General features: G+C 37.6%; 1 protein-coding gene across 1 annotated transcript in view; it reads right to left on the bottom strand.

The window, feature by feature from the left end:
- Positions 1-959: 959 nt before the first annotated feature.
- morgue (modifier of rpr and grim, ubiquitously expressed) overlaps positions 960-15,288 on the bottom strand; it is a 152,447-nt gene continuing 138,118 nt past the window's right edge. Inside the window, exon 9 of the mRNA XM_070088886.1 lies at positions 960-12,859. Coding sequence (XP_069944987.1) covers positions 12,782-12,859 — 78 coding nt within the window. The 3' untranslated portion in view covers positions 960-12,781. The remainder of the gene's footprint in view (positions 12,860-15,288) is intronic.

Below are 15,288 nucleotides of genomic sequence, written 5' to 3'. Positions count from 1 at the left end.
CCCTACAGACTTATATGCTCTCCATGTCATTCTACTTTGATCCATTCTCTCTAAATGACCAAACCACCTCAACAACCCCTCTTCAGCCCTCTGACTAATACTTTTATTAACTCCACACCTTCTCCTAATTTCCACACTCTGAATTTTCTGCATAATATTCACACCACACATTGCCCTTAGAGAGGACATCTCCACTGCCTCCAGCCGCCTCCTCGCTGCAGCATTTACAACCCAAACTTCACACCTAGATAAGAGTGTTGGTACTACTATACTTTCATACATTCCCTTCTTTGCCTCAATAGATAATGTTTTTTGTCTCCACACATACCTCAACGCACCACTCTACCCTTTTTTCCTTCATCAATTCTATGATTAACGTCATCCTTCATAAATCCATCTGCTGACATGTCAATGCCCAAATATCTAAAAACATTCACTTCTTCCATACTCCTCCTCCCCAATTTGATATCCAATTTTTCTTTATCTAAATCATTTGATACCCTCATCACCTTACTCTTTTCTATGCTCACTTTCAACTTTCTACCTTTACATACTCCCAAACTCGTCTACTAACCTCTGCAATTTTTCTTTAGAATCTCCCATAAGCACAGTATCATCAGCAAAAAGTAACTGTGTCAATTCCCAATTTGTATTTGATTCCCCATAATTTAATCCCACCCCTCTCCCGAACACCCTAGCATTTACCTCTTTTACAACCCATCTATAAATATATTAAACAACCATGGAGACATTACACATCCCTGTCTAAGACCTACTTTTAACGGGAAGTAGTCTCCCTCTCTTCTACACACCCTAACCTGAGCCTCACTATCCTCATAAAAACTCTTTACAGCATTTAGTAACTTACCACCTATTCCATATACTTGCAACATCTGCCACATTGCTTCCCTATCCACTGTATCATATGCCTTTTCTAAATCCATAAATGCAATAAAAACTTCCCTACCTTTACCTAAATACTGTTCACATATATGCTTCAATGTAAACACTTGATCTACACATCCCCTACCCACTCTAAAACCTCCTTGTTCATCCGCAGTCCTACATTCTGTCTTACCTCTAATTCTTTCAATAATAACCCTACATTACACTTTTCCTGGTATACTCAGTAAACTTATTCCTCTATAATTTTTACAATCTCTTTTGTCCTCCTTCCCTTTATATAAAGGGACTATACATGCTCTCTGTCATAAACATGTATATACATATACAGTAATTTGCTCCCAACACAACAATTATGTAACAAAAATTCTTTCAAGTTAATGCACGTCACTAGCAAAATCATGAAAATGTTTCTGACTAAAATCAAAGTAAGTTTGACCATAAGTTAGCATGCCCCACATGTAATAGTGTACTGGATCTAGGAAAACATGAGAAACAAAAGATATTGGAAAATCTTGTAGAAGAAAAAGTCTCAATTTCTGAATGATCTAAGCAACTTAAAACATTAAAGACTCAGTAATTTATCCTAAATTATGCTCAGTCAACTGGCAAAAACCACATGACTGTACGAAAATGAGTGGATAACCAATGGTAATAGGCGACAAAGGAGTTGCTTAATTCCTTAGAAACAAAATGGGTATTACGTATGTGAGAGAAAACTACAACAGCGGTGCACTTGGTATCATGGGTGGTGCCATACCAGCTGCAGAAACAGGTATGGTCAAGTGGTGTGAGCAGCATAAGCATTGAGAACCTGATGCCAAACAACACTATGCAGCAGCTGTGACAATCACCAGCCATGCAGGTTACCTACCCAAACCCTGGAATACTTTACATGTAGTACAAGAGCTCACAGATCATCAAAAAAAATGACAGTCTCTAGAGCTGTGTGGCAGGGGACCCTGACTGGTAACAATGTAGGTGGGGCAAACATGAAACCTGACATCACAAACTGAAGGTGACAGGCAAAGGAACAATGATATGTATGTTACAAGACCAGATCATTTAGGAATGCTGGGGATATTGAGTACTTACCGTAACCACTTTATGCCCAAAGTATTCTTGCCACGCACTAATGTCAGTACCCAACACTAGAAGGTTGAGAGTAAGTCAAAGCTAGATAATAATGTGAAAAGAGTATTACAACCTCTGGCAGTAAGTGAAGAAAATTGTGTGCCAAAATGCTGGTGGTATTTAACAACAGTGGTCAACAGTCACTGATATGTAATAAGGATTTCATGGAGCAGAAGAGCAAAGCCTTCTTTTTGGGGGTTTTAAGGGCCACTGACAACTTTCACTTTACTGAACTGTGCTCCTTGATTACTGGGAGGAAGCACTGCTAATAGCTAGGCAATGAATGAAAATGAACTAGCAGTTTCCTTTGTAAATAGAAACAGGAGAAAAAATTTCCAATTACATTATAAGGACTTCTCTTGCCTAAGCCCCTGAAGAGCAGAATGCCTACACTAGCAATAATGTGCCCAGTGGGAAGGCCAAGACAATAATGAGCGTCCCAGCGAGACTAGGGAAAATCTGTGACTGATGATCAGGTGACAGTGAGACATCCACACTCCACCAAGGCTAATGCAGAAGTCCATAAGCCAAGCCACTATGGGAGGAAAACACTAATAAACAATTATATAATATAGTATCAAGGAAGCCACACATAACTGAGCTAAAGTACAGTGGACCCTCCCTTTTTGTCTACCTCCGTTATTGCCCATTTCTGTTTTCGCCGATTTTTTCATCAAAATATTGGTTCCGTTTTCGTCAATTTCCTCCGTTTTTGTCAATGGTACAGAAACTGTCCAGTGCCCAGCACGCAGACAAAGCCACCTCCCACACATTCTCAGACAGTGTTGCATTGTTTCCCGGTGAGTGAACATATCCTGCAAGGTCATACGAAACATTTCGTAATAATCCATTGTTTTTGGCACTTGTTTATTGTGTGTGACTGCTAAATAAGCCACCATGGCCCCAAAGAAAGCTTCTAGTGCCAGCCTTTTGCTAAAGAAAGTGAGGAACTCTGTAGAAATGAAAAAAGATATTGTTCAAAAATATGATAGTGGCATACGCATTGCCGAACTCAGCAGGATGTAAAGGAAGGCACCATCAGAGAAAAGAAAAGAAAAGAAAATCATGGAAGCTGATGTTGCGAAAGGGGTGAATGTGATAATGAAACAGAGATTCCAAACAACTGAAGATGTGGAGAAATTGTTGGTGTGGATCAAAGAGTAACAGTTAGTGGGAGATAGTGTTGTGCAGTCGATAATTTGTGAAAAGGCAAGGCAGTTGTATGACGATCTCATAAAGAAACTTCCTGGAACAAGTGCTGATGTTGGTGAATTTAAAGCCAGCAAAGGCTGGTTCGAAAAATTCAAGAAGTGAAGTGGCATACACAGTGCTGTAAGGCATGAGGAGGGTGCCAGTTCAGACAAACATGTGTCTGAAAAATTTGTGCAGGAATTCAAAGACTATGTAGAGGCTGAAAAATTCCAACCCCAACAAGTGTTCAACTGTGACGAAACAGGCCCGTTTTGGAAGAAAATGCCAAAGAGGACCTACATCACACAGGAGGAAAAGGCACTCCCAGGACACAAGCCTACGAAAGACAGGCTAACTCTCTTGTCGTGTGGTAATGCTAGTGGGGATTTCAAAGTGAAGCCTTTACACGTGTATCACTCTAAAAATCCCATTATGTTCAAGAAAAACAGTGTCGTCAAGAGTAAATTGTGTGTCATGCGGAAGGCTAACAGTAGGGCATGGGTCACGAGGAAAATTTTCCTGGAATGGTTCAATGAAGTGTTTGGCCTGAGTATGAAGAAATACCTTCTGGATAATAAATTGCCACTCCAGTGCCTCCTGTTAATGGACAATGCTCCTGCTCATCCTCCAGACATAGAAGACCAATTGTTTAAGGAATATGGTTTTGTAACAGTGAAGTTCTTGCCCCCTAACACCACTCATCTCATCCAGTCCATGGACCAGCAGATCATTGCAAACTTCAAAAAAACTGTACACCAAAGCAATGTTTCAAAGATGCTTTGACATAACCTTGGACTCCGAATTGACCCTAAGAGAGTTCTGGAGGGATTACTGCAATATCTTCTATTACATAAGCCTTATAGATAAGGTTTGGCATGGAGTAACTTCCAGGATGATGAACTCTGCTTAGAGAAAATTTTGGCCAGTTTGTGTCCTCAACAAAGATTTTGAAGGGTTTGAGGCTGACCCTGACAACCCTATGCCAGTTGTGTAATCTATTGTGGCACTGGGGAATTCCATGGGGTTAGATGTGAGTGGCCAGGATGTGGAAGAGTTGGTGGAGGACCACAATCAAGAGCTAACCACTGATGAGCTGCAAGAGCTTCATCTGCAACAGCAACAGACCACACCTCGGGAAATTGCTTCAGAGGAGGAGGAAGAGAGATGGAAGAAGGTGCCTCCTTCAGAGATTTAGGAGATCTGTGCAATGTGGACTAGGATGCATTCATTTGTGGAGGAACATCACCCTGAGAAAGCTGTTGCAATCTGTGCTGGCAACTTTTACAATGACAATGCCATGTCCCATTTTAGGCAAATCTTAAAGAGACACCAGAAACAGACCTAGCTGGACAGACATTTTGTGCGACAGGGGTCCAGTGACTCTCAAGCTGGTCCTAGCGGCATTAAAAAACATAGAAGAAGTGACCTCAGATAAGGACTTGGTACCTAGAGTCCTTATGGGGGGGGTATTTCCCTTCCAAAGAATAACCTCTCTTCCCTCTCCCCTCCTCCCTGCCTTCCATCCACCAACAACAGCCTTCAATAAAGGTAAGTGTCATGTTGAATGTTCATTCTTTTGTGCATGTAAATTATCTCTAAGGTAAAAAAATTTTTTTTTTGTTAATACTTCTGGGTGTCTGGAACACATTAACTGGATTTACATTATTTCTTATGGGAAAATGGTTTCAGTTTTCGCTGATTTCTGTTTTTGCTGATCTCTTCAGAACGGATTAAACACGAAAACTGAGGGTTCACTGTATTAGATAATATGAAAATGAGTACACTAATAAATGCTTGGAAAACTTGTATTCCAGTTACAGAAAGATAAAGATAATGACAATAATAATATAGAAATAAAATATGAACAGCTTTTTATGAGATGCTGGGATGTATACAAATGCAGATGGTGATATCACAACTACTACGTATCAATATGACAAACTGAAGTAAAGACCAGTATTGCATATGTATTTCTACTTCACAGGTGATATGATCATCAAAGATGTAACAAGCTGGTTGGACAGGGATGCAAGGGACCAAAGTTACTGTATTTATTATTATTATTATTATTATTATTATTATTATTATTATTATTATTATTATTATAAAAAATGTGCTAAATCCTTATGGTTCACAGTGCTGTAGTGTGGTGATGGGCATGAAGTGAGGTTGGTGGTGTTTGGGGTTAGTGCAGGTACAAAATTAATGTCAAAGCTGGTGTAATAGGTTAACCCTTTTACTGTTTCGGTCATATACGTCTTACGAGGTACCGTGTTTGACGTATATACAGTGGACCCCCGGTTAACGATATTTTTTCACTCCAGAAGTATGTTCAGGTGCCAGTACTGACCGAATTTGTTCCCATAAGGAATATTGTGAAGTAGATTAGTCCATTTCAGACCCCCAAACATACACGTGCAAACGCACTTACATAAATACACTTACATAATTGGTCGCATTCGGAGGTGATCGTTATGCGGGGGTCCACTGTACATGTATACGTACTCATAAATTCTAGCGGCTTCAAACAAGCAGGAGAAAGCTGGTAGGCCCACATGTGAGAGAATGGGTCTGTGTGGTCAGTGTGCACCATATAAAAAAAATCCTGGGGCACACAGTGCATAATGAGAAAAAAAAAACTCCGTTTTTTTTAATTAACCCTTAACGTGTAAACGGTCCAAGCAGATCTACGTTCACATGTGTAGTGCTCCAAAAGTAGATCAACGTTTTTTTTACATATTTTCAAATATAACAAAAAAAAGTAGATCAAAGTTTTTTTACACATTTTCAAATGTAAAAAAACAAAAAGGTCTACTTTTTTTACATACTTTCAAATGTTGAAAAAACGTATATATACGTTTGGACCGTTTACGGGTTAAATGGTCCAAAAGTATATATACGTTTTTTCAACATCTGAAAGTATGTAAAAAAATGTACATCATCTTTTGTTTTTTTACATTTGAAAATGTGTAAAAAAAACTTTTATCTACATTTCTTTTTTTGTTATATTTGAAAATATGTAAAAAAAACATAGATCTACTTTTGGAGCACTACGGATTTGAACGTCGATCTACTTGGACCGTTTAAGGGTTAAAATGCCGACTTTGTGGTCTATTTTCATATAGTATTTATGGTTGTATTCTTGATTTCTTGGTCTCATTTGATAGAATCGAAAACATTTTACAGAAATAGTGGTGATTTTGATTGGTTTTACTATAAAAAGAACCTGGAAATGGAGCTCAAAATAGGGGAATTGTTTGATTTTTGCCGATGTTCAAAAGTAAACAAATGATGTTATTGTCCAATAAATGTCCAACTAGCCATTCTAATATGCAGTCATGAATAGGCTGATGTTATTTATACAATTATTACAGTATTGCATTACTGAGCGTGAGCGTGTTTGATAGGAGTGAATGGAGACAAATGGTTTTTAATACTTGACGTGCTGTTGGAGTGTGAGCAGAGTAACATTTATGAAGGGGTTCAGGGAAACCGGCAGGCCGGACTTGAGTCCTGGAGATGGGAAGTACAGTGCCTGCACTCTGAAGGAGGGGTGTTAATGTTGCAGTTTAAAAACTGTAGTGTAAAGCACCCTTCTGGCAAGACAGTGATGGAGTGAATGATGGTGAAAGTTTTTCTTTTTCGGGCCACCCTGCCTTGGTGGGAATCGGCCAGTGTGATAATAAAATAAAATAAATTGCATTAATCTGCATAATAGTAAATCTTCTATTTTTTGTTTGAATAAAAATTCAAAATAGAAAGCAAGAGTAATATCAGAGGGGCCTGGAGACATGACTGATGAACAAAGAAAATGTAATTTTAGAGCCAGGAATGTCTCCATTATTCATTCTGGACCTTATTTTGAAATTGTCATATTTTTTAATTTTCGTGAAATTGGCCAAATTGCAAATTTCTGACCACGTTATTGGGTGGTTGAAATCGGTAAATGGGCAGTTTCTTGTGCTCAATCGATAGAAAAAACGGAGTTCTAAAGAAATAGCTATGAGTTTGATCAACTGGAACAATGGAATTAGTTGAAAATGGGTCTCAAAGTGGGCAAAAATCGCCGATTTGTAAATATCGCAGAGGTCGCTAACTTTGCGAGAATGTAATTCCACCAGTTTTCCATCAAATTTCGTTTTTTTGGTGTCATTACAATCGGGAAAAGATTCTCTATCATTTCATATGAAAAAATAATTTTTTTTTTTTTAATTTTGCGACGCCAGGAAACACCTCAGGATTGGGGGTTGCGACAGTCAAGGGGTTAATTTTTGTTAAAAAATAAAAAAGGGAATCTACAATGAAGGTGGGACTTTCAGCAAAGAGGACAGTTAGGAGATGTCAAAAGCGAATTCAGCATGCTTTCTGACAGACAAGGTAATCCGTCAAGCCATGGCAAACAGAAAACTGAACCTGTCAGTTCCCACAGTGAGGTGCTAGGAATCTCTCCATTTGGTATCCATGCATGAGTCGTGCATCAGATTCATTCATAAGTTTCCCACTCTTACCAGAGGTGAAAAGAAGATGGCCAGGGACCAAACAGAGGTTTGATAGAAAGGAATTTATTTTAATCTAACTTGGATGATGATGTTGAGAGTGTACTGGTAAATAGTTAGAGACAAGGACCTCCTTGTAAGAGTCATAAATAATGGATAGATTGACAGTCCACGCATTCTTTGCCCTGAACATCAGTCTTCCGGCCCAGAAAAAATTACTTCTTTGTGCTTGCTAGAAATGTTACATAACCACTGTTGTACTGCATATGAAGTATGACAGGATGTGAACAAAATTTCGGAACACTTTGTAATGCACAACACAAATGTGAAAGAACAATAAATGATGCGGTGGACACTGTTGCAATGTATATGATAGCGGAAAATATTGTACATAACTGCTATGAAAATGCTGGCCATGTCCAGCAAATGTCCTTGGATTACTCTATTTAGAAAAAAGCAGTCCTATTCCACCTGGTGACTCAAAACTGTTAGTGTGCACTGCAGCAGTAGGAGAAAGTGAATAAAAGTATTCAAGGAAAAGAGAGAGAGAGTCCAAGTTCACAGAATGTATGTGAGCCTTTGGATATGGCAGGTGAAAAAACAAACCTGAATTCTCAGAATTTCCTGAGAAGGGAAGGGACAGGAATGATGTGGGGTGGATGTTAAGGTGGTAGGGAGTAAATTAAGAGATGTTGCCAGAATTTGTATTATGTGGGGAAGAAAATTATTCCAGCGGGGAGAAAATTATTCCTCAGGGGAACAATGATAGTATGATATTATTCCTATAGGAAAAATGATGTACAGTGGTACCTTGACTTGCAAGTGCCCCAACTTACGAGTTTTCTGAGTTACGACCCATTGTTTGGTTGATTTTTTGCTTTGAGTTGCGAGCCAAAATCCGAGTTACAAGTGAGCTTCAGATATGCCGCCACTTGCAGGAGATACTGAGGAAATATAAAAAACCTCCATAATAACCAATGTGTAACATCCTTTCAATTTTGATATCACTGGTAATGCCATCCTGCCGAAATGTTCTATAACGTATCCCCTAAGTAAAGAGAAACAATTTTGGAACATGTGTAACACATGTTTGGCAGGCTGGCTGGTTGGGCGGCCAGCTGGCTGATCAGTTGGCTGGCTTTGGCTGTCTCTATCTCCTTCTGTCTGTCTGTATCTATCTGCATCTGTCTTTCTGTGTCTCTAACTCTGTCTCTGTCTATCTCTGTCTCATAGGTACACATAAATACAGTTATACATAGTGTAAATTACCTAGGATAACCCAAAAAATCCAGACAAAGCTCTATACTATGCTTGTAGATGTAAGGCATAATATGCATGACTGGCAAGTAATACACATTTTCACTTGTTAAAGAAACAGATGAGATGACTCTGCATCATGTGTAATACCTGTTGGTTCATGAGTGGCTCTCTCTCTCTGAGACAGAGACACAGGAAGACAGATAAGCAGAGACAGAGATAAACAGACAGATACAGACAGATAGACAGACAAGACAGTGCACAATCATCAAATGTCACTCCACTGCTGACAGTGCAGCAGTGGAGTAACACTCACCTTACACTGTGCTTCAAGGAGTTTCATATATACTCCAGCATTTCTAAAACATTGCTGGAACCTGGCAAAAAAAGCAAAAATCATTTATTTGTAAATACATTTTTCTTATTTAAAAGCCCATAACAAAAAAAAATTGGGTGGTTTTTTGGAGGCTGGAATGGATTAATGGCATCTCAGTTAATTTCAATGAGGAAAACTGATTTGACATACAAGCAAACTGAATTACGAGCTCGGTCACGGAACGAATTAAACTCGTAAGTCAAAGTATCACTGTACAACAATGTGGACTCAATTATTGAAATTGTATGTATGATTTATTCAACTCATAATCATCAGCTAATTGGGTGCTAGCTGCAATTAAGGCTCATGATATGGCTTCTAAAACATGACTATTATTAAATTCATGTAAGGTTCTAAACCCTGGAGGTCAATAGTATATGGTGGGTTTTTTATGTTTAAGTGTATAGCAGGTGAAGTTTTATATATTAGGAAATATTCTTTGTCATTTTCTTCTTTTAATGCTGCAACCAGGCAGCTTTTCATTTAGGTTTAATTTTAGTTATATAAATGTATTGCGATCACTTACAATACAGTGTCATTCAGGGTAGTTTATTTCTCTTTTGATTCTTTACCAAATCTCTTAATTTTGGGTATATAAATGTTTAGTGTAAGTGTGGGGAGTTTTTTCCTAATAAATCAGGAAATGTGGGTGTTTTATTTAATTGTTTAAACTGACAATTGGTAATTACGAGGTAAAGATTTTAAGGAATTTCTTTATCAAATGCATTTATCTTTGGTATATAGTTGATTGGTGTAGGTACAGTAGTCCCCCGTATCTGTGGGGATACTTTACAAGCCCTATCGTAGACACCTGAAACCATGGATAGTAGCAAACCCTATATATAAGTTGTTTTTTCATTTGTATACATATCTATGGTAAGGTTTAATTGATAATTTACATACAGTAAGTCAAGAATTAGCACTTTTTCACTGATGGGAAGTACTTCACGGTTAATGGTTCTTTTTTCACCTTGGTGCCATTATTAAGCAAAATCAACCCTTTGAGGGTCCGTGCCGTAGATCTACGGCTATACATTGAGGGTCCAAACCGTAGATCTACGCCATGAGCTCAGCTCACTCTGATAAGCTGTGAGCAGTAAATTTGGGCCTAGATATGAGAGAATACATCTATGTGGTATGTGTGCACCACTTAAAACAAATCCTACAGCACACAGTGCATAATGAGAGAAAAAAATGAGACCATAATTTTTTATTAAAACGGCGACTTTGCAGTGTTTTCTCTTATGTTTTTTATAGTAGTATTTGTGATTTCTTGGTCTCATTTCATAGAATGGAAGATATATTACAGAAATAGGGATGATTTTGATTGGTTTTAGTAATGGAAATCACTTGAAACTGAGCTCAAAGAAGCAGAAATGTTCAATTTTTGCCGATGTTCAAGAGTAAACAAATGACCTCACACGTCTAATACATGCCAGCTGCTGGGTCTAATATATGTTCACAAATGTGCTGATATTTTTATACAATTATTACAACATTGCATAACAGTAAATCTTCTATTTTTTAGTTTGAATAAAAATTCATTATGTGAATAAAAAATCAAAATGGAATTCATTTGTAAAGTCTGAAAACGTAACTAATGAACAGAGGAAGTGTTAGTTTAGTGCCAGGAATGCCTGCATTGTTTATTATGGACCCTATTTTGAAATTAGAATATTTTGAACTTTGCATTAAATTGGACAAATTACTAATTTCTGATCACTTTATTTTGTAGTTGAAACAGTTGACTTGGCGATTTCTTGTGCTCAATCGATAAAATAGATGTAATACTAGTGAAATAGCTAAGAATTTGGTTGACTGGAATAATGTAATTGGCCTAAAATGGGAGTCGAAGTCGACAAAATCACTGATACGTAAATATCGCTGACACATCAAAATTCGCGAGAGCATAATTTCGTCGTTTTTCCATCAAATTTCATACTTTTTGTTTTATTACTTTCAGAAAAAGATTCTCTAGCATTTCATAAGAAAAAATAACAAAATTATTTTTTTAAATTTCTTGGACCCTGGTGCGCACTTTGAAATTTGGCCTCTGGACCCTGAAAGGGTTAAGGATTATTTTCAGACCACAGTAAATCGTGGATAACTGAAACAGCAGATACCAAATCTGCGGATAAGGGGGTTCTAGTGCATGGTTGATTCAGATTCATCTGATACAATACATACAAGCATCTCTGACCCTCTCTATGGAACCAAGCCATACCTGCTTCCTCCCATATTCTGAGTTTATCAGCTTTCTTTTCTCTGGTCTAGTGATAAGCTTCTTAGGGATTTGAAAAGCATTGCCACTTTCTGATTTCTCTCTATGATTGATTTGCCTACCATTATCACCAGACCCTGTGATTTCTAGTCTTAATAAATATCTATATATATACACTGCACAAAAAAAATAACCTTGGCAACATAAGAGATCATTCCACCTCCTTTAACCTTAAAGCTTTTACTGAACTATCAAATACCATGCCTCTTATCTCAACATATACTAAATACTTTTTATCTCAACATTAAATGCCTCTTAAGTCAACATGTAATAAATAAAACTTATTTCAACATGGTAAATATCTCTTAACACCCAATCTATCACAAGACCTTCATTTTAATTTACTATTCTTTCAATACTATAAAATCAACACATTATACAAGCTCTTACAAAAATTTGGTAATTAATTTTTCTAACATTTCAAACATAATCAAAAAGTTATCCACAAAAAAGTCTCCTTATAAAGCCCAATTCTGATAGTATAGCACATTTTCTTACACCACAATAATTACCATAAGCAAAAATCATCTCTTAAGAGATCAAAGTTTTGGTTTTGGTTTAACATATTTTTTTTTTAAATTTTAACTTGTGGATTCCCATATTGTCCTTACCAAGTAGCATAATATTTGTTTTAATACTGTATTTTTTTTTTTTACCATTCATTCCCTTTTATCATTCCTCTCTTTTCCACATCAACAGCTGATGCTAGAGGAACCTCAGCAACTCTCTCCTGCATCACATCTCAAACTACTATACATCACCAATACTGCACCACACTTCATTACCCATTAGTTACAAAAGTGACATTTTTGGCAAAGAGCTTCATCCTAAAATAGCCAATCATAAGGTAGGCACTAATTTAAACAAGTAATAACGTGTAAATAAATATTAGCCTTTGGCAATACCAGTAGTACAAAGGACAAGATCCATCCATCTTTCTAAAACTAAAATCAATTGCTCATCATTTTTTCTTTTAACAACATTGGCCGTTTCCTTAGGAAGGGCGAGACAAAAAAAAAAAATTACCAACACTTATTTAATAACTGTCTTTACAGAAATGTGTAGGCATGATAATTCAAATGACCATAAAATAAAGACAAATATACTTGCTTGAAGTAGCAGAAACAATGTTTACTTCAGGTATCATGTAAGAAAAAAAGAGACAAGAGAGTCGTTATCCGTTGCTGTTCCACTTGCTGATGGTACATCTTCCAGGTTCACCTGCAATATCATTAATTTTTTCAATCCTTTGCAGAAATGCTAATGTATCCAGTATGTCAGTTTCTTTTATAAATATTCATTTACAAACTAGTGTCTCATTCTGTAAGATTCTATTTTCTTTAGTAAACTAAGAAACAGATTTATACCTCACTTATTATCTATAGCCTACAATGAAACCAATAATTTCTGCTAAAATAAAAATAAACACATTGTAATAACTCAAGTACAAATGAAAACAATAGCTCTAAAGTTTACAATATTATTATTATTATTATTACACGTTAGCCATCACTAATCCAGCATCACTGGGACCTGTAGCGTGCCGGATTAGTGAGTTTGCTGGATTACAGAGTGGTTAGGTTAGAATACACTTAATTAACCTTTCAATAGAGACTCTTTCTGCTACATCTTCCTCATTTTCATCACTGCTTTCTTCTCCACTGGCTTGCTGCTATGGATTTACAACCATCTGCACAATTTCTCGATCAGTAAAATGATGAAATTTGAGTCAGTATAATGATTTGAGTCAGTTTAATGATGAAATCTGAAATTATGCTAGCTGAAATTAGTGCCGGATTATTGATGGAGCCGGATAACTGACTGCCATATTAGTGATGGCCAACCTGTATTACTAATAACTCAAGTACAAATGAAAACAATAGTTGTAACGTTAATAGTATTATTATTATTATGACTATTATTATTATTATTATTATTATTATTATAATCAAGGTAAACTCTAAACCCAAAAGGGTCACAGAGCACTAATATATAAAATAGAATGAAAAAAAAAATACTATACAATGGCAAACATGATAGCAACCCCAGCAGATACATACCTCTACTTATCAGCAACACAAGCAATAACCTCTCCCAGTCTTAATTAACCAAAGGTTAAGGTTGCTACCATAATCTCCAACATGATAAAAGACTTAGTTAAAAAGAAAAGAGCATCAAATGACACCATTGCCAGCATCTACATGATACTGTCTGGGATGAGCTTAGCTTGATTATAATAATAATAATAATAAATGATACTCTATAGGTTGTTGCAAGTTTTACGTAGGTGACACCTGTAGGGACCTAAACAGGAGGATTAGTGTACTTTCAAGAAATGACACAAACAACACCTGTACTGTTTAGAGAACCATCAGGTGAACTTCCCCAGCAGCAACCCAGTTATCAAAGAAGCACTTGCAACTGGCTAGGCTTAGAATCTGCTCTGACTGCCATATCTAATACCATCACACAGAAGTCATGTTCATTCCCAATTTCTGAAACACTGACTAAACTTATTCTCAACAGACATAGTGTATGTGCAGAAGAACTAACGTCAGCCTACAGACTCGCCTAATTTTAACCCATTCAGGGTCTATGCTGTATTAACATAGCTTAGAAATCTGGGTCCGTGCTGTATATATACGCTTCTAGTGACTTCAGATTTAAAAGGGAGAAGGTTGGTAGGCCTACATATGAGAGACTGGGTCTGCATGGCCAGTGTGCACAGTAAACAGAAAATTGGGGCACCTGCATGGCAATGTGGGAATGCCATCTTCAGTGCCCTTTGTTCACCATGCCTGGCGGTAAGAAAAACTACACTCCTTGACAAACTGGGTATCTTCTCTTCCCAAGTGATAGTTCTAACACTGATGGAGGTGACAGTAAAGAAGAGTTCTATGGTTTAGAGAAGTTAGTGACCGAAAGCAATGCTCAGGATGCCAAAAATAGTACTGAAAACCCCAAAGACCCTCAACCATCCACCTATGGAGCTGCTCCATCTGGTTCACGTTCACTGTGACCACACCATAAGTGTAAGCTTATATTTTCCCATGACCAGGACTCAGACGTGAGCAATGATGATGATGACGATATTGATTGTGATTTCCCAGTTCTTGATGACTGTTCAAGTAGCGACAATGGAGAGGAATAGTCACCAGTGAAGCGCCGATTTACAACGAGGCATGCAGTTTGGTAGTGTGCCACATTCTATTCCAAGGTTATGGAGTACATAAGCCATACCCCCGGCCGGGATTGAACCCGCGGTCATAGAGTCTCAAAACTCCAGCCCGTCGCGTTAGCCACTAGACCAGCTAGCCACAATAAGATTCATCCAACTAGGTATATTTCTACACCATAGGAAAGTTAGCACAGGCACCTCTGTGACCACAAATGCAAGTTTTTACAGACGAATCTCCAGCTAGCGTGGCCGTGACGAACTCTAGCTCAAGTCCCTTCACTGCCGTCAACATGACTCAAGAAATCGTAATGACACGATTGCAAATAAACCATACCCCCGGCCGGGATTGAACCCGCAGTCATAGAGTCTCAAAACTCCAGCCCGTCGCGTTAGCCACTAGACCAGCTAGCCACAATAAGATTCATCCAACTAGGTATATTTCTACACCATAGGAAAGTTAGCACAGGCACCT

The sequence above is a fragment of the Cherax quadricarinatus genome, chromosome 26, assembly GCF_038502225.1.
Source record: "Cherax quadricarinatus isolate ZL_2023a chromosome 26, ASM3850222v1, whole genome shotgun sequence".
In the NCBI taxonomy this organism is placed as follows: Eukaryota; Metazoa; Arthropoda; class Malacostraca; order Decapoda; family Parastacidae; genus Cherax; species Cherax quadricarinatus.
Note: the sequence above shows the minus strand (reverse complement) of the source record. Positions and strands in the feature narration are given on the sequence as shown.